Source organism: Lepisma saccharinum, chromosome 25, assembly GCF_977018435.1.
Source record: "Lepisma saccharinum chromosome 25, izLepSacc3.1, whole genome shotgun sequence".
NCBI classification, from domain to species: Eukaryota; Metazoa; Arthropoda; class Insecta; order Zygentoma; family Lepismatidae; genus Lepisma; species Lepisma saccharinum.
Window position 1 is genome coordinate 12,258,644 of NC_139253.1, and position 26,674 is coordinate 12,285,317.

Genomic DNA, 26,674 nt, shown 5'->3' on the forward strand with positions numbered 1-26,674 from the left:
GAGTAAGAATTGTGACGTAAGAGGTACATTTTTATCACACGTTTCTACAAATTCCTTGAATTCTGGTACTATATTAGATAAAGAATGCTGCACACCCGTGGGCGTTCGAAACTAAAGTGGCTGATGAGGGAAGTTAACACGCATCATCAGTGTCATTAATATGAACTGGAAAGATGCAATGCCGCAGGTACTGCCAGCCGCTAGATTTGGAATTTATGTTCCTAACTGTTCAAGCCTGAGGTTACTATGTTCAAGCTCCCTTTCTTTAACGTTCGAATTTTTTTTATACCCATTATTTCCCTGCTCACTTCACATCTTTTGTTCATCGATCCACATGCCTTCGAATTTACAGAAGGGGACTTTCACTTCATATCCGCTTGGTATGTCTGCAGAATAGGGATGGACACAAAAATTCGGATAACGGACATCTGGATTTCAAATTATCCGATATCCGTTTCGGATGCAACGGATAATCCAGATATTTCTAATATCCGGAATCCCAGATAGTACATATTTGATGAAGGATTTGTAGAAAATCCATACAGTGAAATACGAACATGACCAATACAAGAATATGTGCATAGCCCGTAAAACGGATAAATGATAAAACTGTCCGGATAATGCATACATTCGGTATATCTGGACATTTCAGATAATCCGGATATCAAGATATCAGAATATCCGATATCCAGATAATTGAAATCCGGATTTAGCCATCCCTACTGCAGAAGTAGCATAGTAAAGTAAATTTGCTTAGGGTAACATTTTCAAAAATCACACCAAATCTCCTCTTGATTTTAAGAAAGTCTGTCTCGTTCTCGTCCCCATACCATCCCCATAGTTCGCTTGCCTTAGCGGTGACCATCGGGCAAGTGCGAGTGCGCTGACTGGACGAGTCCATTGGCAAAATAGGGGTGGAATGGATAAGGGAAATAAGTTCTGTTAATACTCTGCTGCTGAAACAATATTGAAGTTTCACACATATTAACGTTGCCCGCAGTTGATTGATTGATTGGTTTAGTTTACTTTAGTTCGCCTTTCTGCCACTTTGGCTAGTTGCGAAGATGTGGATGAACTGTGGTATTATGAAATCGATGAAGGCAGGGATTATCCACACACTGCCAAGCCCCTTCCAAACCCCTTCACCACCCCATAATTTTTTTCACAAAGCCCAATTTTTGGTCATTCTGGTTCTAAATTTACCTTTACACTCCCTAAATAAAAACTTACATCCCCCCCACCATGAACAATTCTGGGTAATCCCGTGGTAGGGGGCAATCATAGACAGCATACGACACAGCAAAAGACCCACAGAAAATTATACTGAGTTCAGACGCCAGAGCCTCGCTAGTCTGCAAAATGTAGAAGTGTCTTCGGATTCGGGTGTCTTCGGAAAGAGTCGCTCCTTACACCTCCATCACAAAAACAACAACAGCGAGCGATAAACAAAATATGTTTCGTCCATGTTGCTAGCTACTTTCCATATCATGTGTAGACTCGTCCTCTCGAGCTAGTCTCGTCTTCCGCTGTAGGACAATGACTGAAACTGGCTAGTTTTTTTATGGTCACCCTGCACGTCAGCTCCACTCGAAGAAAATTCGCAACGAACACACACAAATCAAGGGATTTCAGGTCCGACGCTCGGTGTCCGGTTAATTCCAGGATGTATTTTTTTCGAAACGGGCCTCAACGCAGTTTCTTTCGTAAAAGCCTCCTTCCCGCAGTGATAGATGAACACGGTAAACATTTTGAAACAGGGAAGAGCCATGCCACGCTCCCTGGAGGCTATCCAAGGGCCATGGCTTGGAGACAGCGACTTGACGTTAGGCGCCTCTGTCACTTGGCCGCTGCATCCTGCCAAAAGACACGAGGAGGCCGAAATTAGCACTTCCTCGAACAGTGCCTCGCTGCAGAAGTGTCCACTGTTTAGCTCTCTGCTGTGACGGCTACGTTGCTGCATGGGTTGGGAAATGAACCTTCCTGTTCGAAGGAAGTAAGTGGTAGACGGATTAACTGCTCCCTTATCCTTGGAAATTTAAATCCTCACTTACGTATTTAAGTAAACTGATTCTATAGACTCCACTTTGTGCCACACAAGCGTTTACTTATGTTTATAAGTAGGGCTTGAGAGTTAATGAAATATATTTTTCGGGGGTGGGAGATCCTGAATACGATGTTACAACAATACCTGCCACTTTCCTTAAATTAGAACCAAATAATACTGTTTTCATTTTGAGGTTATTCCTAATTTATCAGTCTTTTTGCAGTTTTTACTTGTAGCTATTATTTTCGAAATTTCGTGTGAATTTTGGCTGTATTTGTCTTCCAAAATACAAGAATGAAATACCATATTTTACTTACGCACCCGTCCACAAAAAAAAGCACAAGGGTAAGGAGGTGAATTGCACACAGCCTTTAGGTTTATTGAATGAAATCTTCAAGTCAAAATAACAGATTTTACTTCATACTCCCTCTTAGTTTCAGTGGTTTAAACCGCCAAAACATTTGGCTGTGTCAAATTATTCAAGTACCTTCACAAGTACCGTAATTCTGCTCTTATGAACAATTAAACCATACAATTTAATTATCTAAAAGTAATTTTACAGATAACTTTTGAGACTATTTAGGTTAACAACTTACTAGCTCTGATTATGAAAACAAAACCGGACAAAGAATATCATCATCATGTGCAAGCTCTAACCTCCCGAAAATAAGCCTTATTTTAGTTTATAACAAAAGTAGACTATTCGTCCATCCAATTTCCTTCAGAATTCTTTATCGAGCATTTATGCACACGCGGCATTTTGGTGTGAATGATCTTTGCAAAAACAAAAAAAGTCTGGTTCATTAGAACACGAAAATACACGTTATCTAATCTTATAAAAAATAGAGAGAGGGGGAGAAGTGCTGTATATATATATATCAAAGGTCTTTGGTCAGAATATGTGCGACGTAGACAATAAGTTACTTCTTTCCCGAATAAAGCTACAGTACCGGCCATTTAGGAATGCGGTCGGTTAGTTTCGGTCGGTTAGTTTAAGTTGCAGAACTAGAAATATTTATTTCACTTAGTCGAGATTACCTTACTTTATCTGAAGATGTATATTTACGCAAGCTTTAATTTAAAGTATAAATATTCATTTAATTATAAAGTAACGGATTTACTCAGTCTGATTATACATTTCCCTATACCATAATAAGTATCGTAAACGAAATAATCTGCGTAATTCAGTGAAGCACGCAATATTAAACCCTATACTTTGTAAACTGAAACCTACAATATATCCTTCCGCCATTTTAAAATATGGTGGCAAAGATTACTCCCTACATAGTGAAGTCACCAAATGATATCGTTACACGAATGACTAAAATGTAGATCCTTGGAAATATCATCTCTAAGATGCTGAGGTTTGCTTGGATTAGAACGCCATTATGGAATTTTCAAAGTGCCTTCTTTATAGCATGTATTCTAAGCAACCATTCGACCAAGGTGCATACAGCTTTTTAAAATATAATTCCTCAAGCTTTATTTTAAACCATAAAATTGAAATGTGGTTTGGAAAATCCCATGCAACAACTAAAAATTAGGAAAGGACTAGAATTTAAAAAAAATCATTTTCATAGGATTTTAAATGAGAACGGCTAAGATCAGCCTAAAATCATTCGGCACTATATGAAACGAAGAAAGGCGAGCACCTTCACATCGGTAAAAATATAAGTGGTGCAGTGCAGTGTGCTTTAATCTTGTGTGGAGTGGCAAGGCCGAATTTTGACGTTAAAAAAAAAAAACCGCTAAACTGCTTAGAAATGGGGATTGTATTGTCTGAGTCTGCGATTGTCTTTCCATCTTCGCGATTAGTCTCAATTAAGTCAATCAAATCATAGGAGGCTTGTTTGTCAGTACAATAGTAGTTAAAACTAAGTTAGAAAAAATAATGGAAATGGTTGAATCAGTATATTTTACTTCGCTTTTCTGTCACCTTTTAGCTAATTGCGAAGACGCGTATGTATGGTGATAAGATGAAACAACAATCATAAACACACAAGGACATGACACAACGAGGATTACTCTGGCTGAGTCCAGACGCCAGAGCCTCGTTAGTCTGCAAAATACAGTCCAGGGTGTACTATGCGGAAGTGAGGTCGACAACTGGGTGCCTTCCAAAAGGACGTCATCTTTAATGAAACTGAAAAAGTAATATTGAGAAGTCGTTAGGCATCCTCCAAAATGCAATAACAATAACGGGAAAAAGTCACTAACACAAAAACGCACAGAATTTTCCTGACATTACTGACCATTCCCATCCCTAGTGTCACAGTACGTACGCTAAACACCCAGAATTCCTGGCAATAGGAACAATGCCATCTCATCAAGAGTGGAGAGAAGATCTCATCTCAATTAGAACTCCTCCAAGGAAAATCGAAGTTAAAGGGAAGCTGCACACACGAGGAGGCGCACCGAGAGTTTCTATTTTGTTTCTAAACTGTGATTAAACAAACGATACACGTGACGGGAGGAAACGGCAACGCCGAAGAATCTGGCTTCATTCCAGATGACGCAATTGTCTCCCCCTATCGGCTGTGAAGCCTACTCCAGACGCCAGGAAACCGGAAACGACTGCGGACGTCACGATTCTCAATTCATCACCGTTGGATATATCCCAAGTCAACAGACAAGGAGCGTTAAGTTTGTATGTTAAAACTCGACCCCCGTTCTCTTAAACAGCCGAGAAAATATAGCACCAGGCCTTTAAGGCAGCAAAAAAAAATAATAATAAAGAAATAGGCGTACAAGAGCCTCCTTGTTGAGGACCTCGAACATGCATCAAATATATCTTCCATAGGCTACAGTGGGTGCGCAAATTAAACTTTTTTGTTTTTGAGGGTGAGATGACATCATTTGTTGGAATTCGGTGTTAGCAAGAATTGCACTGCAAAGAAATCAGCTCTTTTGTGCGGCTATGTAATGTTTAACATTAAAACTCACAATGAATCGTTTATGCGAAATTTTGACTGTTACTCATTTTCTTGTTCCAGAAAATTTAACTCTCTTGTACAACCAATACTTATATTGACAGCTGTTGTTTCTTTATATATTTCATTGCCAGCTCAAGAATACACAGGGGCAGCTGTTCGAGCTACAGCCCCTCCCAGATTTCCAAATGAAAACAGTTAGAGCTGGGAAAAATCAAAGTGGTAAATGCACGCTCTTAAAATTACTAGATTATAATTTTATTTGCCTCTGAAGAACATTTAAAAGGATGGCTAGAAACGGTAATTACGAAATATTTTATTGTCTCCCTTCCCAGAATGTAGCTACGTAATCCACCTATACAATTCTAGCACCACCCGCGAAAACGTCATGCGTACGCTAGTGCAAAAATTGAATGTGATAATGACGAACTGAGAAGCATTGCAACGCGTCTTTTAAACTCTAAACACAGCTGGCGTATTATCAGGCCTCAGGAAGTTCACCTACAATTATTTAAAGAAATACATTAATAAATAAATAAAATGACCTTAGACTTTAAAGAGGGCGGTTTCAACTACTAAGTGAAAAAAGAATTAAGTGCAATTGCACTTTTTTCGTTTGCAGCTGCCTGGAACGTTAACTTTTGCTGTTCGTTTCTATCACTCTCGGCATGGATGCTTTCTCCTTGTATTTGAGCTCGAGTAACAGATGCTTTTTCCTTTGTAGAATTTTGGGAGTATGAAATCAGAACTGTTAAGGAACAAAATGCAGTCACGAAATTTCACAAAACGATTTTTTTTAAAAAAAAAAAAACTTGCAATAAAGAACAGAAAAATTACGGAAAATGACTAATAAGTCTAAAATAGCTAAACAATTAAAAAAAAATAAATAAAAAAAATGTTTCCTACGCCTGGGTCGAGGATCGAGTTTAATGCCTCTGCACTCATTTCGGCAAACTTTTAGTTCTATCACAAGTATTTTTTTTTTCAGAATAAGACAAGGCAGATAGTAAAATGTTTCCTAAATTTTAAACATATTATACCCACCAATACAAACCTGATGTGACTTGCAGAAACGTTTACTTTACGAGTGGAGCAAGCAAGAAAATTTTGCTAAATCTCTCTACAAACTATTCACTTAATGTATAGTTTAGGGTAAAAATTGACAATTTGGACTGACTTATCGGTGTAAGATAAACATGAAGTTAAAATAAATTATTGCTTCGAAATCTTCATTGATAATAGCAAAAAAAATATATTAAAAGGGGGGGTTCTGAGTTCCCCCTTTCGAATCTATTGATTTTAGTTCGCTTTTCTGTCACTTTTGACTAATCGCGAAGATGAGGATGAGTGTTATGAAATTGATGAAGGGACCCTCACAAAGAACATCCATACCCAGGCCGGGATTCGAACCAGGGGCCCCTGACGTTGTAGCGCGCTGTGCTAAGCACTTCGCCACGGAGGTCGGCTCTGAACTCTGCTCGAAGCAAATATAAGTTACATGACTCGGCAAAAATACCGATCGAGTAATGAAAAGTTAACAATATATTTTACTGTTTACAAGAATATCTTCGGTGTTCCGAGAACAGAAGTTACACGTCTCTACGTCATACACCATTCACAATCGGTTGGGAAAGACACAAAACGGACGCTGAAATCACAATGCACCAGTTTCGGCTGTTATATTTATGGCTCGGTCAGCACCGTGCGTCAGAAATGTTCTCTCCCATTCAAAGGGAACCGAGAAGTCCGTTGCAAAACGACTCCCACACTAACGGGATACCCGCCTGCCTAGATGATTACGACAGCATGACGTTCACATAGATATTTGGACGCCGGATCGATAGCGGCAGGCCCGTGGTCCCAGGGACTCATCGATCCCGGGAACCTCATCTTGGGGAGGTGGAGGAGCGCTCCCGACGCCTCCACAGCATGCGGTAGTCGAAATGGTCTCGCGGAAACCGTTGTGTGCTCAAGCACTTTATGAGGACACTTGCGACCTCAACGTCACGCGAATTAGTTTCCTTTTATGAAAACTACTACGAGTATTGAGACCAAGGATTTGCACAGGAAAGGTTATGAACACAAGGAAAGGGCTAGGGATGTATGGAGACGAATAAGGATGGCAAATTCCGGATACAATTTTATTCGGATATTCGATTATCTGAAATGTCTGGATATCCGAATGTGTGCATTGTTATACAGTTTTATAGTTTATCAGTTTTACTCGCTGTCCGCATATTTTGTATTGCTCACGTTCGTATTTCCACTGTACGGATTCTCTACAAATCCTTCATTCACCGTCTGTTTATCAGTTTCACGGATTTTCGGCATACTTTTTTAAATGTTTAACTTTTTTTGGTCTAAAATAGATCTCTGCATTACTAAGTTCAGTATAAACGAACAAGGTTTTCAGCCGTAACAAAAGACGTATAAGTGATGAAGTTTAGAACATAAAATTTTCAGTTTGTGTCGCGAATTATTTCCTTAATTTCAAACTCCACTCTTAGCAGAATAAACTTACTGAACTTCAGAATGAAAATAGCGATCTGAATACACACATTATCTGAATACTTGGATATCATGAGTAAGATATTAGTCTGATGTCTGCATTATCCGTATTGTTCGGATCTTGTTCTCCGAACCTCACGTAGTGAAAGCAGCAATGTGTAGTATTTCATTGTTTTCATTTTCGCACCTTCACATGGTGGAGCGGGAAGCTGAAGAAATGGTGTACATCCATTTTGTAGGAATTTGCTGTGACCACGACTGTACTATTTCAAGCTGCAAGGGCCAATGACCACCAGAGGAGGGGAGGAGTTAGCAGGAGTTAGCAAAGAAAAAAAAAGACAAATCAAATCTTTGTTTATGAAGTATTTAGGGGAATACGGTCTCGTCTTGACTCACTGATCTGCTTTATATTACTTAAATTTTCTTCCCTTTTTCGCCAATCGCGAAGATGAGCATGAAAGGTGATACAATGAAACAGCTGAATGGAACAAATTATACGAAAGGACAATCACAAAAATACATTGACAAGAGACAAGCCCCACAGATGATTTTATGCCAAATTATAACAAAAAATTAACTTTTCAACCCGACCATATGTGGCAATACAACTGTCAGATATTTTTTATTCCTGTTCCCAAAGTCATCCCAAATGAAACTCACATCAAGCAGATTACATTTAACTATGGAACACAATTCATTCCCACCAAAATTTAAGATAACTTTTTAAGTATTCAAGGCTCACCCTGATATGAAAATTTCAATATTTTTATGTAAGAGAATTTTCTTTATGAAAACTATGGTCCCTTAGCTTCAAAACAAGCCCACGATGAAAATAGAAGAAAAGTTATGAATTGTTTGTTAACCTTGCAAGCATAAATTTGGCATTTTTATAAAGTTTGCAACCCTGCTCTATGTAAGTTGCTTTCATGTCCTCTACCAACCTACCAAATTTCATGAAAATCTGATATGGTCACGTTGTGATGATTTGGCATGGAATGACCGACCGCAATATGTAGTCCAGGATGTATGACGTGGAAGAGAGGTTGACATGTGGGTGTTTTCAACAAGGGGCACCTCTTACACCCCGAAAGACCGCGGGAAAAGCCAAAGTTGGAAATGAATGCACATTAGTGCATTTACCCAGGTGACTGCACAAAATTTTGAACTAGGAAAAAAAGAAGAAGAGTATTTACAAAAACAGAATGTTGCACTAAACTACAGTTATAGAAATATTGAACTAATCGGCAATATTACCGATACGCCTATATCGGCTGTTATCCATATAGTACCCACGTAATTTGTCGCACAACGAGCTGGCATGATCAATATGGACCAAATTCATTCGATTACTGGTCCAAGTATGGAACCATCTCCTCAAGAATATTTAGGTTACGTGATATGAATTCGGTTATGTTATAGTCTTTCCGTGTGTAGCTTTGTTTCGGACGTATTGAAAATGACACACCTCTCAGTGACGGACGCACCGATGGAAAAATTTTGATGTAGCAATATGGAAGTACTGGTAGGGCTTTAAGTACACTAAAAGTATATATTTGAATTTTTTGTAGTTTCTGGATAATAGATAAGTATCGATGAATGAACGGCCGGGCTGATCGAGAATATTTATATCGAGATGATAATTAAATTTTTTCGACAACAAATTTCGTGCGGTTTTTTTTTTTTCAAAAAAAGTTTCGTATATACAATCATTTAAAAAAATAAATTGTCGTTCGATTCGAAGGAGCCCAAGAGATCTTTCAAGCTGGGCTAAATTGTATCTCGCAGGTACATCAGCCAATCAAATTAGCTGGATAGTCTGCATGGATGAATTCACATAGATGCATAAGGGTAACTTTTCTCTGATGAGTGACGCAAAAGTGATCTGTTGCTTCATTCCAATCTTTCTCGGAAATATGTCAATCAGCGTGAAGTTTATAAGCTCTCCGGGACGAAAAGGAACTACTTTGATCCTCCAAGGTTACGGATACATTCAAATATGGCAGTTAGAACCATCCTTTCAAGAACTTGATCGCATATTGGCATGTGCACCACAGCCCGATAGCTGTGATGGCTCTGTCTATTCCGAAATACAACTTGGTATTATTTTAAGCTAAATCCATAAATTCCACATTCATGTTTAAGGGGGCGCTTGGTGCGGTATCTGAAGAACACGCAAAGGGAAATAGACAAAGCAACTGTTTAGCCATATTCTTGACGATAATTTTGAGCTCCACGTAGCCTAAAGGTTTCCGCTCTTACCTTTGGTGCGATCGGTCTCGGGTTCCATTCCCGGTAGAAGATCCAAAAATATTTCGGTGTTGGCTGAGAATCGTGAGGACAACTGGGAAGTTACTTCAAAGCAATAGTCGCAGATTCCGTTGTTTTGCCTGGCTCCGTGAGAGAGTGGTTAGTGGAACGCTCTACGAAGTCAGAGGTTCAGGCCCAAAACCACGGATAAGGGTGTATTATTGTGTTTCCTTCATCATATATTTAATGATCAGGCAAACATCATCATCCAGTTCAGCCATCCCCCATCTAAACATCCATTATCCAGTTCATCATTCATCTTCATAGTCGCGATTATCTTACGAGGTGAAAAAGCGACGTAAAATAATCCAGATAGAAATTAAACGATCGGTTGTTTATATTAAGTATCAGCAAATATTTAATATTCCATTCTTGCCTTTTGTTTGTCGCAAAACTCTACGCCGAATAACACACAAGTCTTCTAGCTAAGCTCTCCTTTAAAATGAATGAATGAGTTAAAATATTTGGGTGCGTCGGCACGAATAGCGAATTTACATCCTTCAAAGTATATCTACAACCCTTACCTCAAAGTTAAAAAAAGGGGTGTAAAAAGCCCCCTGAGAAAAGTTAAAAGTGCAAGGTAGTAACGGGACCTGCGCTGGACAACACATTAAAACTTTTTCAGAAACAGTGCAAGGGAGCTACTCTTCTGAAAAAGCTAAAAACATTTGTTAAAACACTGTCATCACCACCTAACATGGATGATAAACAGCTGGGAAGATAAAAAATTGTCGGAGGAAAGTAAAATGTGGAACACTTTGATAAGAATATGCCGAACGCTTACAATAACAATACAGACACGACACAATGGACGGCCCAGTCCTCGCGGCGGCTTTTCTTTAAAATATGCAGGTAAAGGCGGCGAAATGTAGACTATTGACAGCAACTTTGGATTTATAGTCAATATATAATTTTGGACGGCAATTTCAAGGTTGACCAAAAAAAAAAATTGCACTCCACTGCGCACACACCTTTTGAAGTGGCTTAAAAGGCTCCCTATACCGAAAGATTTACCCAGAAATAGAAAATCGACTGCGTTTTACGGTCCGCCAGGCATCATATACGTTAAGTGCTTCATCTAATAAACGCGTGTTTACTGTTCAGCTGCAGTTATAGTCTTCTATGAATGTACGCCTGTGGTTTAAAGATAGGGGGGAGGGGGAGGAAAAGCGTCACATCACCCACTTCCTGCGTAAGCCCACTTTAGAGCCTCGTAATGCAGCGATAAAAGGTCGATGAGCGTCAGGCTTATGATCGATTGTATTCAGTCGCGTGGAGAGAAATGAACCCATATCAGTCAAACAGACTGAAAACGAAAAATAGCGATAAACCAGTCGTGATCGGTAAAGTGGAAGCGATATGGGCAAACATTTGCGGAAATTCCCTTTGTCTATCGTGGAACTGACGTTGGTCCATATTTCTGTTCAAGTTTCTCATGCTCCAATTCGTGCGAGCACTTTCACTCACTGTCATTTACTAGCGTTGATTCAATGCTGCGACTTCTCGATTGCTAATCTAAGTAGGGATGGAATCGTCTGCGAAATCGAGACGAGTCCGATACTTTGTCTCGTTTAAAACTTTCGCCCACATACAATTGCCTTATATAACAGTTGGGCTGAAAAGTTCATAGGCTGACTCATAGATGGCGTTACTAGAATTAAATCCATGTGATTTTTACTTAGTACTAACCTTCAAAAGATACGTGTATAAATTTCACAGCTGCCGGATAATTAGTTCGTGAGATATAGCATTGTGAGTGAAGCAGCTTTTGTTATTGTGAAAAAATGGATAAAAAAGAATTTCGTGTGTTAATAAAGCATTGCTTTTTGGCGAAAAAAAAATACTGTTGAAGCCAAGGCTTGGCTTGATAAACATTATTCGGACTCTGCACCAGGAAAATCAACCGTTGAGAAGTGGTTTGCTAAATTTAAACGAGGCGAAATGAGCATCGAAGACGATGCACGCAGTGGACGCCCCAAAGAGGCTGTTACCGACGAAAACATCAAAAAAGTCCACAAAATAATTTTAAATGATCGTAAAGTGAAGTTGATCGAGATAGCTGAGACTTTAAAAATATCAAAGGAACGTGTTGGACATATTGTGCATGAATATTTGAACATGCGAAAGCTGTGTGCAAAATGGGTGCCGCGCGTGCTCACAATCGATGAAAAGCAACAACGTTTTGATGATTCGGAGCAAAGTTTAGCGATATTCAACAGTAATAAACACTAATTTTTCCGTCGATATATTACAATGGATGAAACATGGCTCCATAACTACACTCCAGAGTCCAATCGACAGTCAGCCGAGTGGACTGCACGTGATGAACCGAATCCAAAGCGTGGAAAGACGCAACAGTCGGCTGGCAAGGTTATGGCATCAGTATTCTGGGATGCGCATGGTATTATATTCATCGATTAAATCAAAAAGGGCCAGACCATCAACAGCGATTATTACATAGCGTTGTTGGAGCGTTTAAAGGATGAAATCACGAAAAAACGGCCCCATTTGAAGAAGGAAAAAGTGCTGTTTCATCAAGACAATGCACCGTGTCACAAATCAATGAAAACGATGGCAAAATTATATGAATTAGACTACGAATTGCTTCCCCATCCACCATATTCTCCAGATCTGGCCCCCAGTGACTTTTTCCTGTTTGCAGATCTTAAAAGAATGCTCGCTGGAAAGAAATTTAGCACTGATGAAGTAGGTAATCGCCGAAACTGAGGCCTATTTTGAGGCTTAAGAGAAATCGTACTATAAAAATGGCATCGAAAAATTGTATGACCGCTATAATCGTTGTATCGCCCTCAAAGGCAACTATATTGAATAATAAAATCGAATTTTGTCAAAAAAATATTTTTTACTATGTTAGCCTACGAACTGTTCAGCCCAACTGTTATAGATTAGGTTATTTATTTATAAGAAATAATTCCACAGAATATTGTTCCATTCAGGCAGACATTTTGTGCATTACAGAAATTCTAGCACACACAAAATTGAAGTTAATCTTGAAGCTTTCCCTGCGAGATTGTCTCGGGGTATCGACCAGGCGAGTTGTGGAAAGGATTCGAAGCTGTCGAGAGCTAACGTCACTCTCATCTTAGCTCTCGAAAGTTTGAAATCCTTTCCACAACTCACCTGGTCGATACCCCGAGACAATCTTTTCATATACAAATTATTTTCGAACAGGCGAACTCCTCATTCCTTTCTCCACTGCAGAATTTTTCTATTATTTCGCTTCATTGATTTATTTTATTTGTGCCAGTTTTGGCCAACTGCAAATATAAGGATGAATGGCGTAGAGATGGATGAAGACACACTTACTAACACACACGGACGACAACACGAGCGCCACAGAGTATTATAATGGCTGTGAGTCCAGACGCCAGAGACTCACTAGTCTCCAAATGCAGCCCAGGGTATACTACTTGGAAAGGCGGTTTACATTTCGGTGCTTAAAGAAAAGTCACCCTTCTATTATTTCGGGACGAGATTGAAGAAATTCACTCCAACGTTGTTACTTGATTTCATTTGATTTATTTTACTTCGCTTTTTGTGCCACTTTTGGCTAATTTGCGAAGATGGGAATGAGTGATGATATGATGAAATTGATGAATGGACACAAATATTCATGCCCAGGCCAGGATTCAAACCCGGGACCCCTAGCATCGTAGCGCGATGTACTAACCACTCCGCCACAGGGGGCGGCAACGTTGTTACTTGATCACGATTATCATTGTGTGTGTGTGAGCTGTGATTGAAGTGTCATGCACGCTTGCCTGCTTACCTTTCTTTACCAAACTACGCTTCGTGCCTCACTAATGGTCTGTTCAAACAATACACACATTTTTTTTTACTAGCTGTTTTAATTTTCAAATCCTGACCACCCCAAATGAGTAAAAAATCATGTTTCTACATACACGGTTACCACTAGTGGCAAAACACGGCTTTTCAAGGTAATTTTAAAACGAATTTCTACACCATTCTGTGGTGTTTTTGCACGCTTACAACCAAGTTTTTCGAGTTAATATGAACTTGCTGTACAGGAGAAGAACCTTATTCAACGTTGTTCAGAACAAATGAATAAAAATGAACTGTACAAATACGTTTGTACGGTATATGTCCCATCACGAAGCTGCTTGAAAACGATAATGGAATTTATTTCCATTCCCAAACCCTGATGGAGTGAAAGAGAAAAAATATAAAGTTCCATTCATGCAATTTCATTCAACCAACTTTTCTCAACAGCCAGTGCATTTACATATATCCACATTTTTACATACGAGTTCCTTCATTAGGTATATTCTTATTACACATATATTAATCAGAACTTTCGAGTTCGATTCCTGGCTTATATTCTATCGAGTTTACTGTCTGCAAATGGAGTGGAGTTCGGATCGAAAGCTACCCCTGCGACGTAGACAACCCGTCGATATTATTCATTGCCGGGTTGCATACATCTTAGGAAAGCACGTGACAGGGTAAGGAGCCATCTCCTGCCATACGGAGGGCCGCGCTGAAGTTTTGGCTCGTTCAACATTTAAAGAGGCCGTTTTTAAGTTTAAACACGAATTTACTTAGGAATATATACACATACACTTTTCCAGGAACTTTCAAATAAATTTCAACGATTGTACTAATATTTCGATTTGCCAAATTCGATTTATGGTTTGTTTTTAGAGTTTTTCACTGACTGCAGTTGCAAGGGGTCCTTTAAATATGTATGTTTAGTGAATGAGCGTTTACAAATACGTTAACAATCCATATTCACCGCGTGTAGCACAATTATAATGAACATTACCGACTCCCTCAGGTTACTGAATATTTGATCTGATTAAATCTATTTAGCGATTTCTGCCACTTTTTGCTAATCGCGTCGATGGAGATGAATGTTGATGAGGTGAAATGGATGAAATGACAATTACACCCTATACAGGGGTTCAAAAGTAGGTATACACTTACACATTATTTCCAAGTAGACTAACAACGGTATACCTACTTTTGCAGCCCATGTATATGGCCGACACAACACAAACCCTCGAAGGATTAACCTGGCTACATGACCAGGTGCCAGTCTCATTGGCCTAAAATATTTCAGATACCGGGATGTACTATGTGGGAGAGAGGTTACGGGATGTACTATGTGGGAGAGAGGTTAACATTTGGGTGCATTCAATGAAGGTCACCCCTTCAAATCCTATGTTCCTAATTATGTTTACGGAAATATATCAATGACTTTTCTAGTCGTACGATGGTTTTCCTAGTCAGTTAAGAGGTGCATGAGAGAGCGTGAGAATGACTTTGCAACGACATGTGGGCCTCCCAGATGGCGTAGTGGTAGCGCTGCAGCCATGTACTCAAAGGGTACCGGGTTCGATCCGCGGCGAAGGCACGCGGCAACCACTTTAAAGCCCGCCGGAGCATAAAAATGTACCTCAAACAAATGAACAATGCGAATGAGAACGAAACATGCGTATTTACCTTTCCGAAAAGCACCTCCTGGCCTCCGTCAGCGGGCACTCCGGGACCGGGGCCACTCCAAAGGAGCTGTTCCGCTCCATGTGGGTCTCCATGGCAGAGCCTACCGACGGCACATTCCCCGACTTTCGGGCTATCACGGCTACACGAAAACCCGAGACGCTAACCGACACCAACGTTATTCATCGCGAGGGACTCCCCTCGCTCGCGGGTGATCGAAGCAGCCGATGAAAGAGGGGCGAAGGACGCAGGAGCAGAACGGCGCCTGGATCGTCACCCCTTCCGCAGCGATCGGCATTACCGGCCGCTAACTATTCATGTCGTCCGAAAACGCAGGTAACCCGGGTGCTCGATGCATGCGCAGAAGGGTTTCGCGCCAGGATAAAGAATAGGATTTAAATTCCTTTGCCAAGACGGGCACGGTTGCCGCTTTTCGGCGTCAGTGTTGCCACACGAAGGAAAATTTCCCCATAATCTTAGGGGAAAAAGGAATTTCTATGAAAAATATCACAATTTTAGGGAAATTTGAAGGCACCAGACTCAATATTTGTCCAGATTATGTTAAGTTCCAGTTTAATATCCACGTTTTTCCCCCGCTTGTTTGTTTGATTTAATGTTTGTCCACTTTATGCACAGAAAGGTTAATCGGGACTGGACCTACAGTTTTAAAGTGGGATCCGATCCACTATGTGCCCCCACCTGGTATCGAACCCGGGACCCCTTGATTACACGGCGACGACGTTACCACCGCGCCATCAGCGAGGCTGTTTTTCCTGTTCCTTCTTATTCATACCCCTTCGAGGATTAGTCTATATCTAATTTTATTTGCTTTGTTTACTGTAAGTCGCTTTTCTGCATCTTTGGATAATAGCACCGATGGGGATGAAAGATCAACGAATGCATGACCAGGATTCAAAGCTGGGACATCTGGCCAGGAAGCGATGAGGCTGACATGTGTGTCATTAATTTGTTTAACATTTTACATTCATAGGAAAATGGACCAACGGAAATACTACTACTAACAATAATAATTGATTTCTTTAGGTGAAGGTAAAAATTGGTCCAAAAAGGGAAATTGTGTCTTCAGATTGTAGCAACACTGTTCCGCGTGGCCATATATCATAAAATACCCACGCCGACGGGTAGCCGAGTTCTGGCACGAGCCTATATATCAAGCCCGGCTTACACTTCCTGCCGTTTGCCTTCCTTTCACACCGGTTCACTTAACAAGGGCACGCGACGACAACCTAACCCTCACGAATGCTTCGGTTTTCCGTGCTTCTTTACACCCACAATTCTTCAGCCGAAAATATTCAACGGGATACAACAGCTCTGTGACACGCGAAGTTCCAATCCACACAGACCGTGATTTAAAGCACAAACCGAATACACCCCATTCTCTTATTGTTTTAAAACAACAACGAGGACGCGATTCTTATACGATATAAAGTTACGTATGGGCAAACACATGTAGATGAACTAAACATTTCAGCATTTTACAAGTTACTTTCTTCATACCAGGAGATGGCGAAGATGCCCCGAGTTCATAACTTCCTGGAGATGAGGCCTCCTCGAAAAATATTTATTAAGCTATTATTGTAAGGAAAAATCCCCCAAAGTTGTGTTGTCGCTGTCTGCGCCATTATCTCCCCCCCCCCCCCCCTCTTCCGTGGGCATCGTGGTTGGCCATAATGATATTGTTTCACAGGACTGGTAAAGTAAGTCCATAGTTGAACTATTTGGCTCTAGATAGCAGTACTTTGCAGAACCAATGAACCAGTCGATTGCTGGTCCAGAAAACATTGAGTGAGACCAAACATCTCGAATATAGATTCTGTGGACCTATACGACTTGTATTCTGTGTGTCCCATGTATGCATTTCTCTGGGGAAAGACCAGTTGGAAACCTCACTCTGTGCTGCGTGGCTGCATACACATTTATCTTCATCGAGGTGGTCGCGAAGACTCAAAGAGGCAAAGCTAGTCCTCCCCTTTGCTTTGCACCATGCCATGAAGGACCATAACTGGTGGGAGGTAAGGTTCCTTACACACGCACTAAATCCAGATCATACTGGTGGTGTGCTCTGGTCACTCCCCCTAGGCTGCCAACAAGGTACCCAACCACGACTCTCTGTGGTTATGCAGGACACTAACTCTCTAGCCTTGTTAAACCCGAAGGTTTATGACTGCAGCAACATAAGCCCTACATCTGTCCCTATCCTGGACAAGATCTATCCAATCTTTTCCATCCCTACCGATTTCATTTAGGTCCATCTCAACGTTATCTCTCCACCTTCGTCTTGGCCTTCTTACTGGTCCCTTACCATCAGGTTTCCCAACAAGAATCCTGTAAACTTCTCTTTCCTCTCCCATTCGTGCCACATGGACTGCCCACCTAAGTCTTCGTGATTTAATCATTTCAATAATAACTGGACATGAATACAAATTACGTAGTTCTAAATTATGTAAGATCCTTTTCTCGCCTGTCTCCTCATCCTTTTTAGGTTCAAATATTTTTCTAAGGATTTTATTTTCAAATACTCTCAATTTATGTTCCTCTCTCACTGACGGAAAAATTGCGTTTACCCACAGCGAAGTAAGAGAAAAAAAAGAGTTGCTCGATAACCCTTACAGCAATACCCTGTACATCCACGAGCATCGGTGTAATATATACATCACGTAAGTACCGTCTCCACAGACCTTTCCGTATAGCGAACCAATCTGAAATACAATCTTGCCCACAAAAATAGAAAATTAAAACGAAACGAGTCTAATAATATTTACATGCCATATCGCATGTCCAGTGGAAGTTTCTTTGAAGGGTGGAGGGAGGATTTTGGAACGAAAAATTTGACGAGAGATCTCCAAACTCAACAGAGGAGGTTATATATCAGTTCCTGTTTCCGTGACTTTCGATGCCGAAACATAAATGAAACTACAATGGTGATTACGGTAAGGAATGATTTCAGGAAAATATTTCCGACGAAATCTGTGAGGTAGAAATAAAAGCCGGAGAATGGAGAAACGGAAAAAGGAGCTGGCTGAAAACAACTTTGGAATTTGAGATCATCCTAAGATAAATATAGATAAATAAGTCGGTAATTTCACGTCTTACTTGGAATTACAAATAAAAAGTCTAAAATGTTGGTAGCATATTATTATTTTTTGTATGTACGGTGCTTTTTAAATTATTTCCTTGGATGTTACAGGACTACAATCGATTTTCAAATTTAAATTTCTGATGTCACATGTAAGTTCTGACGCTCTACAGACTGAAGCACCGCCATTCCACTGTTACTCTAATCAAGTGTTCCCTCCTGTTTGTTATATGTGGTTATTTTACTTTACTTTCTCACCTCTGTACGTTAATAGCAACGTTGAAGATTGTATTTAATTGTTTAGCCTTTTATATCTGTCGTGACTGACACTGCATTTTTTTTTCTAAAACTCTTGAAAGAGAAATTGTTGTTGTTTTGTTTCATTTAGGTCCACTTTATGCACAGAAAGGTTAATCAGGACTGGACATACAGTTTAAAGTTAGATTCGAAGCGCTATATAGCCCAGTCAATGAAGGGCTAAAAAAGGCCAATGTCGGGAATAATTCCGTAAAAGCTGAATTTTGGTAAGTTGTTAGAATACTACTAGTAGTGCAAAATCCCAAAAGTCCCCGCCCCTCCTACCGACGCTCCCTCCAGCGCCCCCCCAACATCAATTTCGCCAATTTTATAAACTTTATAACGATATAAGTTTTAATGTATTTTAATGAAGGGTGCAATGTCTCCAAATGAGGTAATGGACTTAAGCGCCGGATTGTGGTAACACACTTTCTTGGTACCTACTATCCTCCATTTTGAGACACATTTTATGGTGTACTCTTCATTAAAGACATTAAAACGTATATAGTTTTAAAGCTTATAAAACAGACTACAACTTTTATTCGAAACCATTTCTTGCAATTTAATTTGTTCAAAAGTTAAAAGGCAAAAACGTTAAAAAGTACTAGAAAATATTCACTTTGTGAAGATTTTTTTTTTAAAATTACGACAAAACCACCGACATTATCGAAAAATTAAACAGAATCTATTCTGTAGCCCATCTAATGAGGATTAAGACTTAAAAGATTACCTGCCTACGATGATTGGTTACGGAGATATAGGTCAATAACCGAGTGTCTGTGAAATTAAGGTGGGGGGGGGGGGAGCACCGCGAGAAGAGCGCGGATTTTTGGGATTTTGCACTACTAGTAGTGTTCTAACAACTGACCAAAACTCAGCTTTCACGGAATTATTTCCGACATTGGCCTTTTTTAGACCTTTATTGACTGGGCTATATAGCGCTTCGAATCTAACTTTAAACTATATGTCCAGTCCTAATTAACCTTTCTCTGCATAAAGTGGACCTAAAAAAAAATCGACCATAATTTCTCTTTCAAGAGTTTTAGAAAAATTTAAATGCAGTGTCAGTCACGACAGATATAAAAGGCTAAACCACAATGCCATCGGGGAGGCATGAAAAATAAATTGTGTCTGAGCGTTGAGCAATAAGAAGTTTAGCCACTACAGAAAAAAAAAGCAATAATTCTAATTAGTGCTACTATGAATGCGACTACACGAAAATCTGCAAGCACTTAATGTTTTATGGTTCTAACAACTGAAAGAACGTAACTATGATCAGCATAGTCCTCAGTCTTCATAATTCTCTCTGCTTTTAATGATTTCTATTGTTTATCGATTTGGTTTACTTAGCTTTTCTGTCACTTTTGGCTAATCGTGAAGATGAGTGATATGATCGTTGAAAAATTGATGATGAAAAATTGAATACAGTTACGTACAGAAACACTGAAAACCCTTATTCACCTTAATATTTCAAATCCCTGACTACTGTCATGAATATGCGAGTGTGTGTGTGTGTTTTGTTGTATGCTCGTGAGTATAGGTTAGACTTTAATTCCCGTATGATTTTTTCTTTTTTGTATTTTTTCTTTGTAACTTTATATTTTTCTTTCTTTGTTTTCAATATTTAACTTTTTATGTATGGATTATGTATTAATGTTTTCTAATTTTCATATCTTAATAATTTGCTATAAACATGGTTAAGTTGTAGAAAAGGCTACAAAGCCTTAACTTCGCCATGATAAACAAGACCCAATAAATAAAAATGATTAAATTGATGAAGGGACACTCACAAAGAACACGGATGCACAGGCCGGGATTCGAATTTTTATTATCAATTAATAAAGGAGTTGTGGGTTGTGGCTACCACGATTTCGTTATGATAAATTAATATACTTAGCATGGAAAAGATTTCGTCTTCACCTAAATTAAAAAGAGATGTACAATTTATTACATAAAATGGATTATATTAAATTATAATTAGAAATCACGAAATTTTCCCACCATGCCACTTTTGGCTAATCGTGGAGATGAGTGATATTAAATTGATGAAGGGACACTCACAAAGAACACCGATGCCCATTCCGGGATTCGAACCCGGGACCCTGGCGTCGTAGCGCGTTGTTCTAACTCCGCAATGGAGGTCGGTTTTAATGACTTCTAAACGAAAACAGGCCGCACCACGCACTTAGGAGCCTGGGATTAGCGAAGGGCTGCTTTAAGATGGCAGGTACCACGCGTGCAGAGGTGTCATGTGCAGGGGAGAACTGCGTCGCAGACAAAATAGGTCGATGACTTCCAAGTGCCGCCATTCAGGGAAGATCCTCGCCTTGTTACACGGTGCAGCGCTGATTTGTGACACCATTCGCTTGCTTATTACCGGCTGCTCCCTCGTTTCATTCAAGGAACCGGCGATTCTTTCATTCTTGGCCTCCGAGAAAACGAACAACTCCTTCCTACATATTGCCGTCAAGAGTGGGCCGATTTCCTGCGCGTCGTAACCTGGGCAACGGTTGGGGTAATAAATAACTTCCTATTCTTCCTTCACAAAAGCAGCCCGAGTGGCAGTTTACTGCCTAACAAAAAAAGAAAGAAAAAAAGCGTGCAGCTTGAAAAATATTGAGATCATTGTTGGCATTTATTACATTGGTAGGAGACGTTTTCCTTGTTATAGCCCACTTTATGCACAGATAGGCTAATCCAGACTGGAGGTTCAGTTTAAAGCGAAGAGTGACAGTTTCTCACCAGGTATAAATTTATTTCCATATAGTCGGAATGGGCATTGTTAAAAAAATATTTCTCCCCATGTTGCAAAAGGAATCAGTTTTTTTACGTTCCTTATTAAGCTAATTATGATCTGTAAAAAATATGATGAATAATTATTTGTAGACTCGCATGTATTCCTTATGGACAAACAACTTCAACTTACGACTAATCAAATGGGAGCGACTTTTCCTAACACAAACAAAATCTTCAACCTGTCCTGTTCCCGCTGATGTGTTTTCCTACACCATCGGAAGTTTGATATTCCCAAGAGCACAAGTAAAATAATACTCCCATAAGCGTAATGCTAAGTTTTGTCCCCCACCTTAAACCATCACGCGCACAGGCATCTCTTGCCCTGGTCGCCTCGGGGAAAAGTCTGTGGAGGAGGAGCAGTTTCGGGTCCTTGCGTCTTCCTGGACGTGGAAACAGTTCCTCCTGCCCTTAATGCTGTGTTAGGCGGGCCATTTTCCTCTGTAACATACTTAGGCGTGTGGAGTACGACTGTCACCCTATTATCTTTAAGGGAGATTTCAGACCGAAACGGCAAACGAGCCAATCAGCAGCAACGTTTCACACCGCAGCGGCACGACAGGCTGCATAAGCCTACCTTCGGTTGGGGAAATCCTCACGCGACACATGTCGCCTTTCGCTTTGGAGTGAATTCTCGCTAAGGTATGAAACACAAAGAGTGAAATTTACTGCGCATGCGCGCTCAATGACCTTTCTATGTCTTTCTTCTGAGATAACCTGCAAATTTCTAAGAGACGTAATATTATAAATCTAAGTGATATTATAAAGTTAACGCCAGTCGCATGTTTGGGGGACTAGTATCATGCTCACTTTCTGTCATGTGGTCACTTTCGTCACTAACCTAAACCTAAGTGTCCTTCCCCTTCCTCAAAAACCCATTTTCTGAATCTGCTGTGTGTTTTGTCTTTTTATGCTTTGGTACTTTTCAAGTTACGTATTTAAGCTCGTGCGGGGACTAAAGTTAACTTTATAATATTTCGTGGCTTAGAAGTGTAACAGAGCTACACAGTTGAGCTTAGAAAAAAGAACGTTCAACTACACAAAAACACCCATGCGCAGTGTAGTTCACAGTGTTTCAATCTCGCAATGAAAATCGATGCGGGACATTGGTACCCCACGCGCCTAAGGGAGGCTTAAAGTGGGATCCGAATCAGCGTCCAATGTATCCACCAGGAATCCAATTCGAGGCCCCTAGATTACAAAGCAACATGATATCCTTCGTCAACGACTCTTAGAAGGCCGTCTCGGTATAATCGTTAACCCTGAGTGTTTCTGCAACGGGTATTTCCTTGAAAAATACGCTGACAATCCCATCTCGTGCAATCCCTTCTTTCTACTCACTTTTTCCATTTGCCTAAATTGACAACATTATCAATTTGTTAATATTTCACAAATTATCATCATCTTTCTCCACGGCGACTCAAATGCAATACACCTTACCTTAGCGCTTACCTACAATTTATATCTTCTGCTGAAAGGTAGCTTTGTGTGATTTATTACTCACATGGTTATATAAGAAATATAATAATTAGGATAAAAATAAATGTGTTTTTTAATGATTCCATAACAATGCCAATTTTTCTAAATTGCAAAACGTTAATAATGCATTCTATTTAAAGATAACAAATTCTGTTCCACTTACCTTGTCTTGCTAAGGTTTGGATCACTGGTTTTCCGTCTTTCTCGCAACTGACGCTACAACAAAAAGGAAATGTTATCAGAAGTTTAGCAATGGACACTTTATCGAAAATATACATTTTATGCATGCAATACAAAACAATCTTTACACCATCTAAATTTACTACTACACAAATGTAGTCGTAAATTCTAAGTGTTTCGTATTGATACTGCTTCAAGTGGAAAATTCACACACACACAACTGACAGGGTGGCAACAAACAAGCAAAATGAAATTCCCTGACTTTTCCAGGTTTTCCAGGACAAAATTTACATTTTCCCTGACAATTATAAACTAAATGAAGTAAAATCAATTACTACTGGTATTCTTGTTTTACTTATGCCTAATCGGTAGGGATCTTGATTTTTCGTCATTGTTTTCCAAATTGGTGCCCCACCCCCCATTCACATTTTCATTTTAGTGCATTTTCTGGGGAATATACCTATAATTATACTTTCATGGTGTTTTTAATCTACTATATTAAATTGTAAGTCACATGCCCTACCTCATTTGTAAGAGTTTGATACCTTGGAAGTTATTTTCCATACCCCATTATAATTTTAAGGTAAGGGTTTTAGATAAGGGAATTTTTCCCCATACATACTGAAGGGTGCAAAATGGCCATTCTTGGCGACGCACCCACAAATTCTAAATCAATCAATCTCACGTGACATGTACCAATATATTATGGCACCAAAAATTGGCATTATCTTTTTTTGACTTTTTAGTGCTATATTTCCCAAAATTCGTGTTTTTATTTTAGAACATTTTCCTGCTAAATATACCAAAACGTACACTTCCATTATGCTTTTAAACTATTATTTTAAATTGTAGCTCACATTGTCTACGTATTTTCGTGACAGTTGAATATGTTGGAAGAGATTTGTGAGAAGTTATTTTCCTTTTCTTTTCTCGCTCTACAAATGCCGATGTTACAACTACTCCCTGTGGCGGTAGGTGAGCACTCAATCCCTGCCAAAAACGTACCACTTAGCTCTGTAATTAGAGATATTTCTCGCGCGACAAATACTGAAGATGCGGCCCCGGTGTGACTAGATACGCACTCAATCTCCTGTCAGACCTCGCCACTTTGCTCTGTGGTTCAAATTGTTTTGATAGAAGTTTAAAAACCGTGGGAAATATGTGATCTAATGTGTATATCGGAATTTTTCTATGTATAACATGCATTATAGTCTTCTCTTGGATAAAATGTTGGAAAACTTGCACGTTCTGTACACACAAATATGACACAATTTTGTTTCTATAAGCCTAAAAAAATACAAGTAGGCCTATGTTAGATTTCGCTGTATTTTTCGTTGTTTAAGTACATTCTTTAAAATTGGCGGAAAATGCTAACAATGCATTTTATGCCATATTCGCGTTATTTCGCAATTTTGAATGGGTGAAAAATGTGTCCAGACATATCTGCACATTCATTAACACTATTTCGCAGCAATTGACATTGTACACTGTTATCGCTTTTGCGGGTCCCTGCTAACTGGAACTTACTTTCTGGATGCCCCTCATATAAATCAGAAGATGAAATATGAAAATTTAGCAGGGTTGGCAATGAAACGTCAATTACTGAAGAAATATATAAGCTTTTAGGACTGAATGATTTGTGTAATTATAATATTAAAATATTTATTATTAGTATCTTATTTCATAACATTGCACATTAACTTCGCGACAGATTAATATCCATATCTCAAGAGTTTAAACAGACAGGACAGAGGAAACGTAATTGCGATACGAGTGTTGCAGAAAACTTGGGACCACATGCGCTTGGGAATTTTTTATAACCTTTACCAATGCAGATTTCTGTTTCACTTTTTGTGGTACTATTCAACATATATCGCGATTCGTTGGATTCTTGTTGATATCATTGTAAACGCATGGCGACTTGTGTAAAACCAGTATTACGCCAAGGGGAAGAAAAAAAACCTTCGTACGGATTGCTACATTAAAAAAGGTTAAGTGAGCCAAAAAGAGTAATAAAATTCCAGTAGTGCAGCAGACTAAGGCTCCAATTATGGATGCGATTTTTGTTGGATGTTCCATCCGACAAACGTCGTAAACTTCAACAAATATTGTACTGGAACATCCAAGAAACATCGGATTGCGCAATGCATGCAATTTTTGTAGGATGTCCCAGAATGACAAATATCGAACTGCTACGTTCGACAAAAAATGCATGCATAAACGGAGCCAAAAAGTTCGTTCAAAGAAATGTGGTACAACAGCAGACAAACTCGGATATACAAGGCTCTGGTTACATACAGCAATTTTCGTCAGATATGTTCCAGTCCAAAGACATCCAAAAACAATCAATTCCATAAGAGTGCCATGCATGCGATTTTTGTCGAAGTTCAACGATAGTTGGACGGCAATATTCGACAAAAATAATATGCATCAATTGAGCCTAAAATGTTAATCAGACAAATGCTGTACCACGACATTCGACAAATTACAGGGTTGCATAGTGCCCCTATTTGTTTCCATGTTCCTTCAGAATATCCGACAAATGCCGTACTACGATGTCCGACAACTATCGGACGGTGCCACAGTGGTCTGCCCCACCCCACCCACCCATCCCCCCCTCCGTTTGTTGACAGACCTGTTCCCTTACTGCTCCCACACAGACAAGAAGAAATGATAATTATAATTCAATGTATTTTCCACGTTAATATTTAGAGGCTTATCAATTTCTCTGTCCCTCCGGAAATTTCTCTCTCTCCCCCTCCCATCACTAGTTTCTGGCACTCTAATTCTGTTGTGCATAAAAGAGGCCTAAAAGTTGATGCTCAGACCTAGCAACAAGATTTCCTGTTCTCATGCAGCACTTCATAATGATATCTTTCAAAGCAAACGGCTGGCACATTCATTCCATTGCATAAAAAAAGTCAATCAAGACAAAATTCCCCGACTTTTTTTGACCTCTCAGATTCCCTGACTTTTTCCGGTTTTCCAGGTCTGTCGCCACCCTGACTGATGTTTTCACATTCATGTTTCTCTACAGTGATAACAATTTTATTCAAAAACTCAATTCAAGATTTGCCTTCGCGAATACGCACAGAAATACTCTTACTGTGCACAGTCAGTGCCCCGTGAAACTGTGTTCCATCGTTCATCTCACAGTAATAATATTGTTATGACCACACTAGTAGTATAGATACACCATAATGGGGAGGAATATACGCTGTATATTTCCATTGCGTGCAATAAATGTGGTGATATAGAGCCTGGGTAGGAGAATCCAACTAGATGGACGCGGTGGGGGTCCTTGACTTGACTTCAATTCGAACATTACACCGAACAGAACCTCTTCCACTGCTGGCTGTCTGAATATGTTGCATAGTGAGGCGATTTTGAATCAGGAAAAAATTCCTTCTCAGATACTCTACGTACCCAACTACTCAAACCAAACAGAATTCTCGGAGAGACCAGATCTCGTGTCAATATCCCTATTAGTTTTCCTCGTGGTGGTTGTGAGATTATTCTTTTTAACATTTTGATACTTTTTCAATTCGAACACTACTT

At 39.6% G+C, this 26,674-nt stretch overlaps 1 protein-coding gene across 9 annotated transcripts in view; it reads right to left on the bottom strand.

The window, feature by feature from the left end:
- RhoGEF2 (Rho guanine nucleotide exchange factor 2) overlaps positions 1-26,674 on the bottom strand; it is a 291,915-nt gene that overhangs the window by 86,327 nt on the left and 178,914 nt on the right. For all 9 annotated transcript variants that reach the window (XM_083111366.1, XM_083111359.1, XM_083111363.1 and 6 more), the window contains one exon: positions 23,100-23,152. In XM_083111366.1, the coding sequence (XP_082967492.1) occupies positions 23,100-23,152 (53 nt within the window). The remainder of the gene's footprint in view (positions 1-23,099; positions 23,153-26,674) is intronic.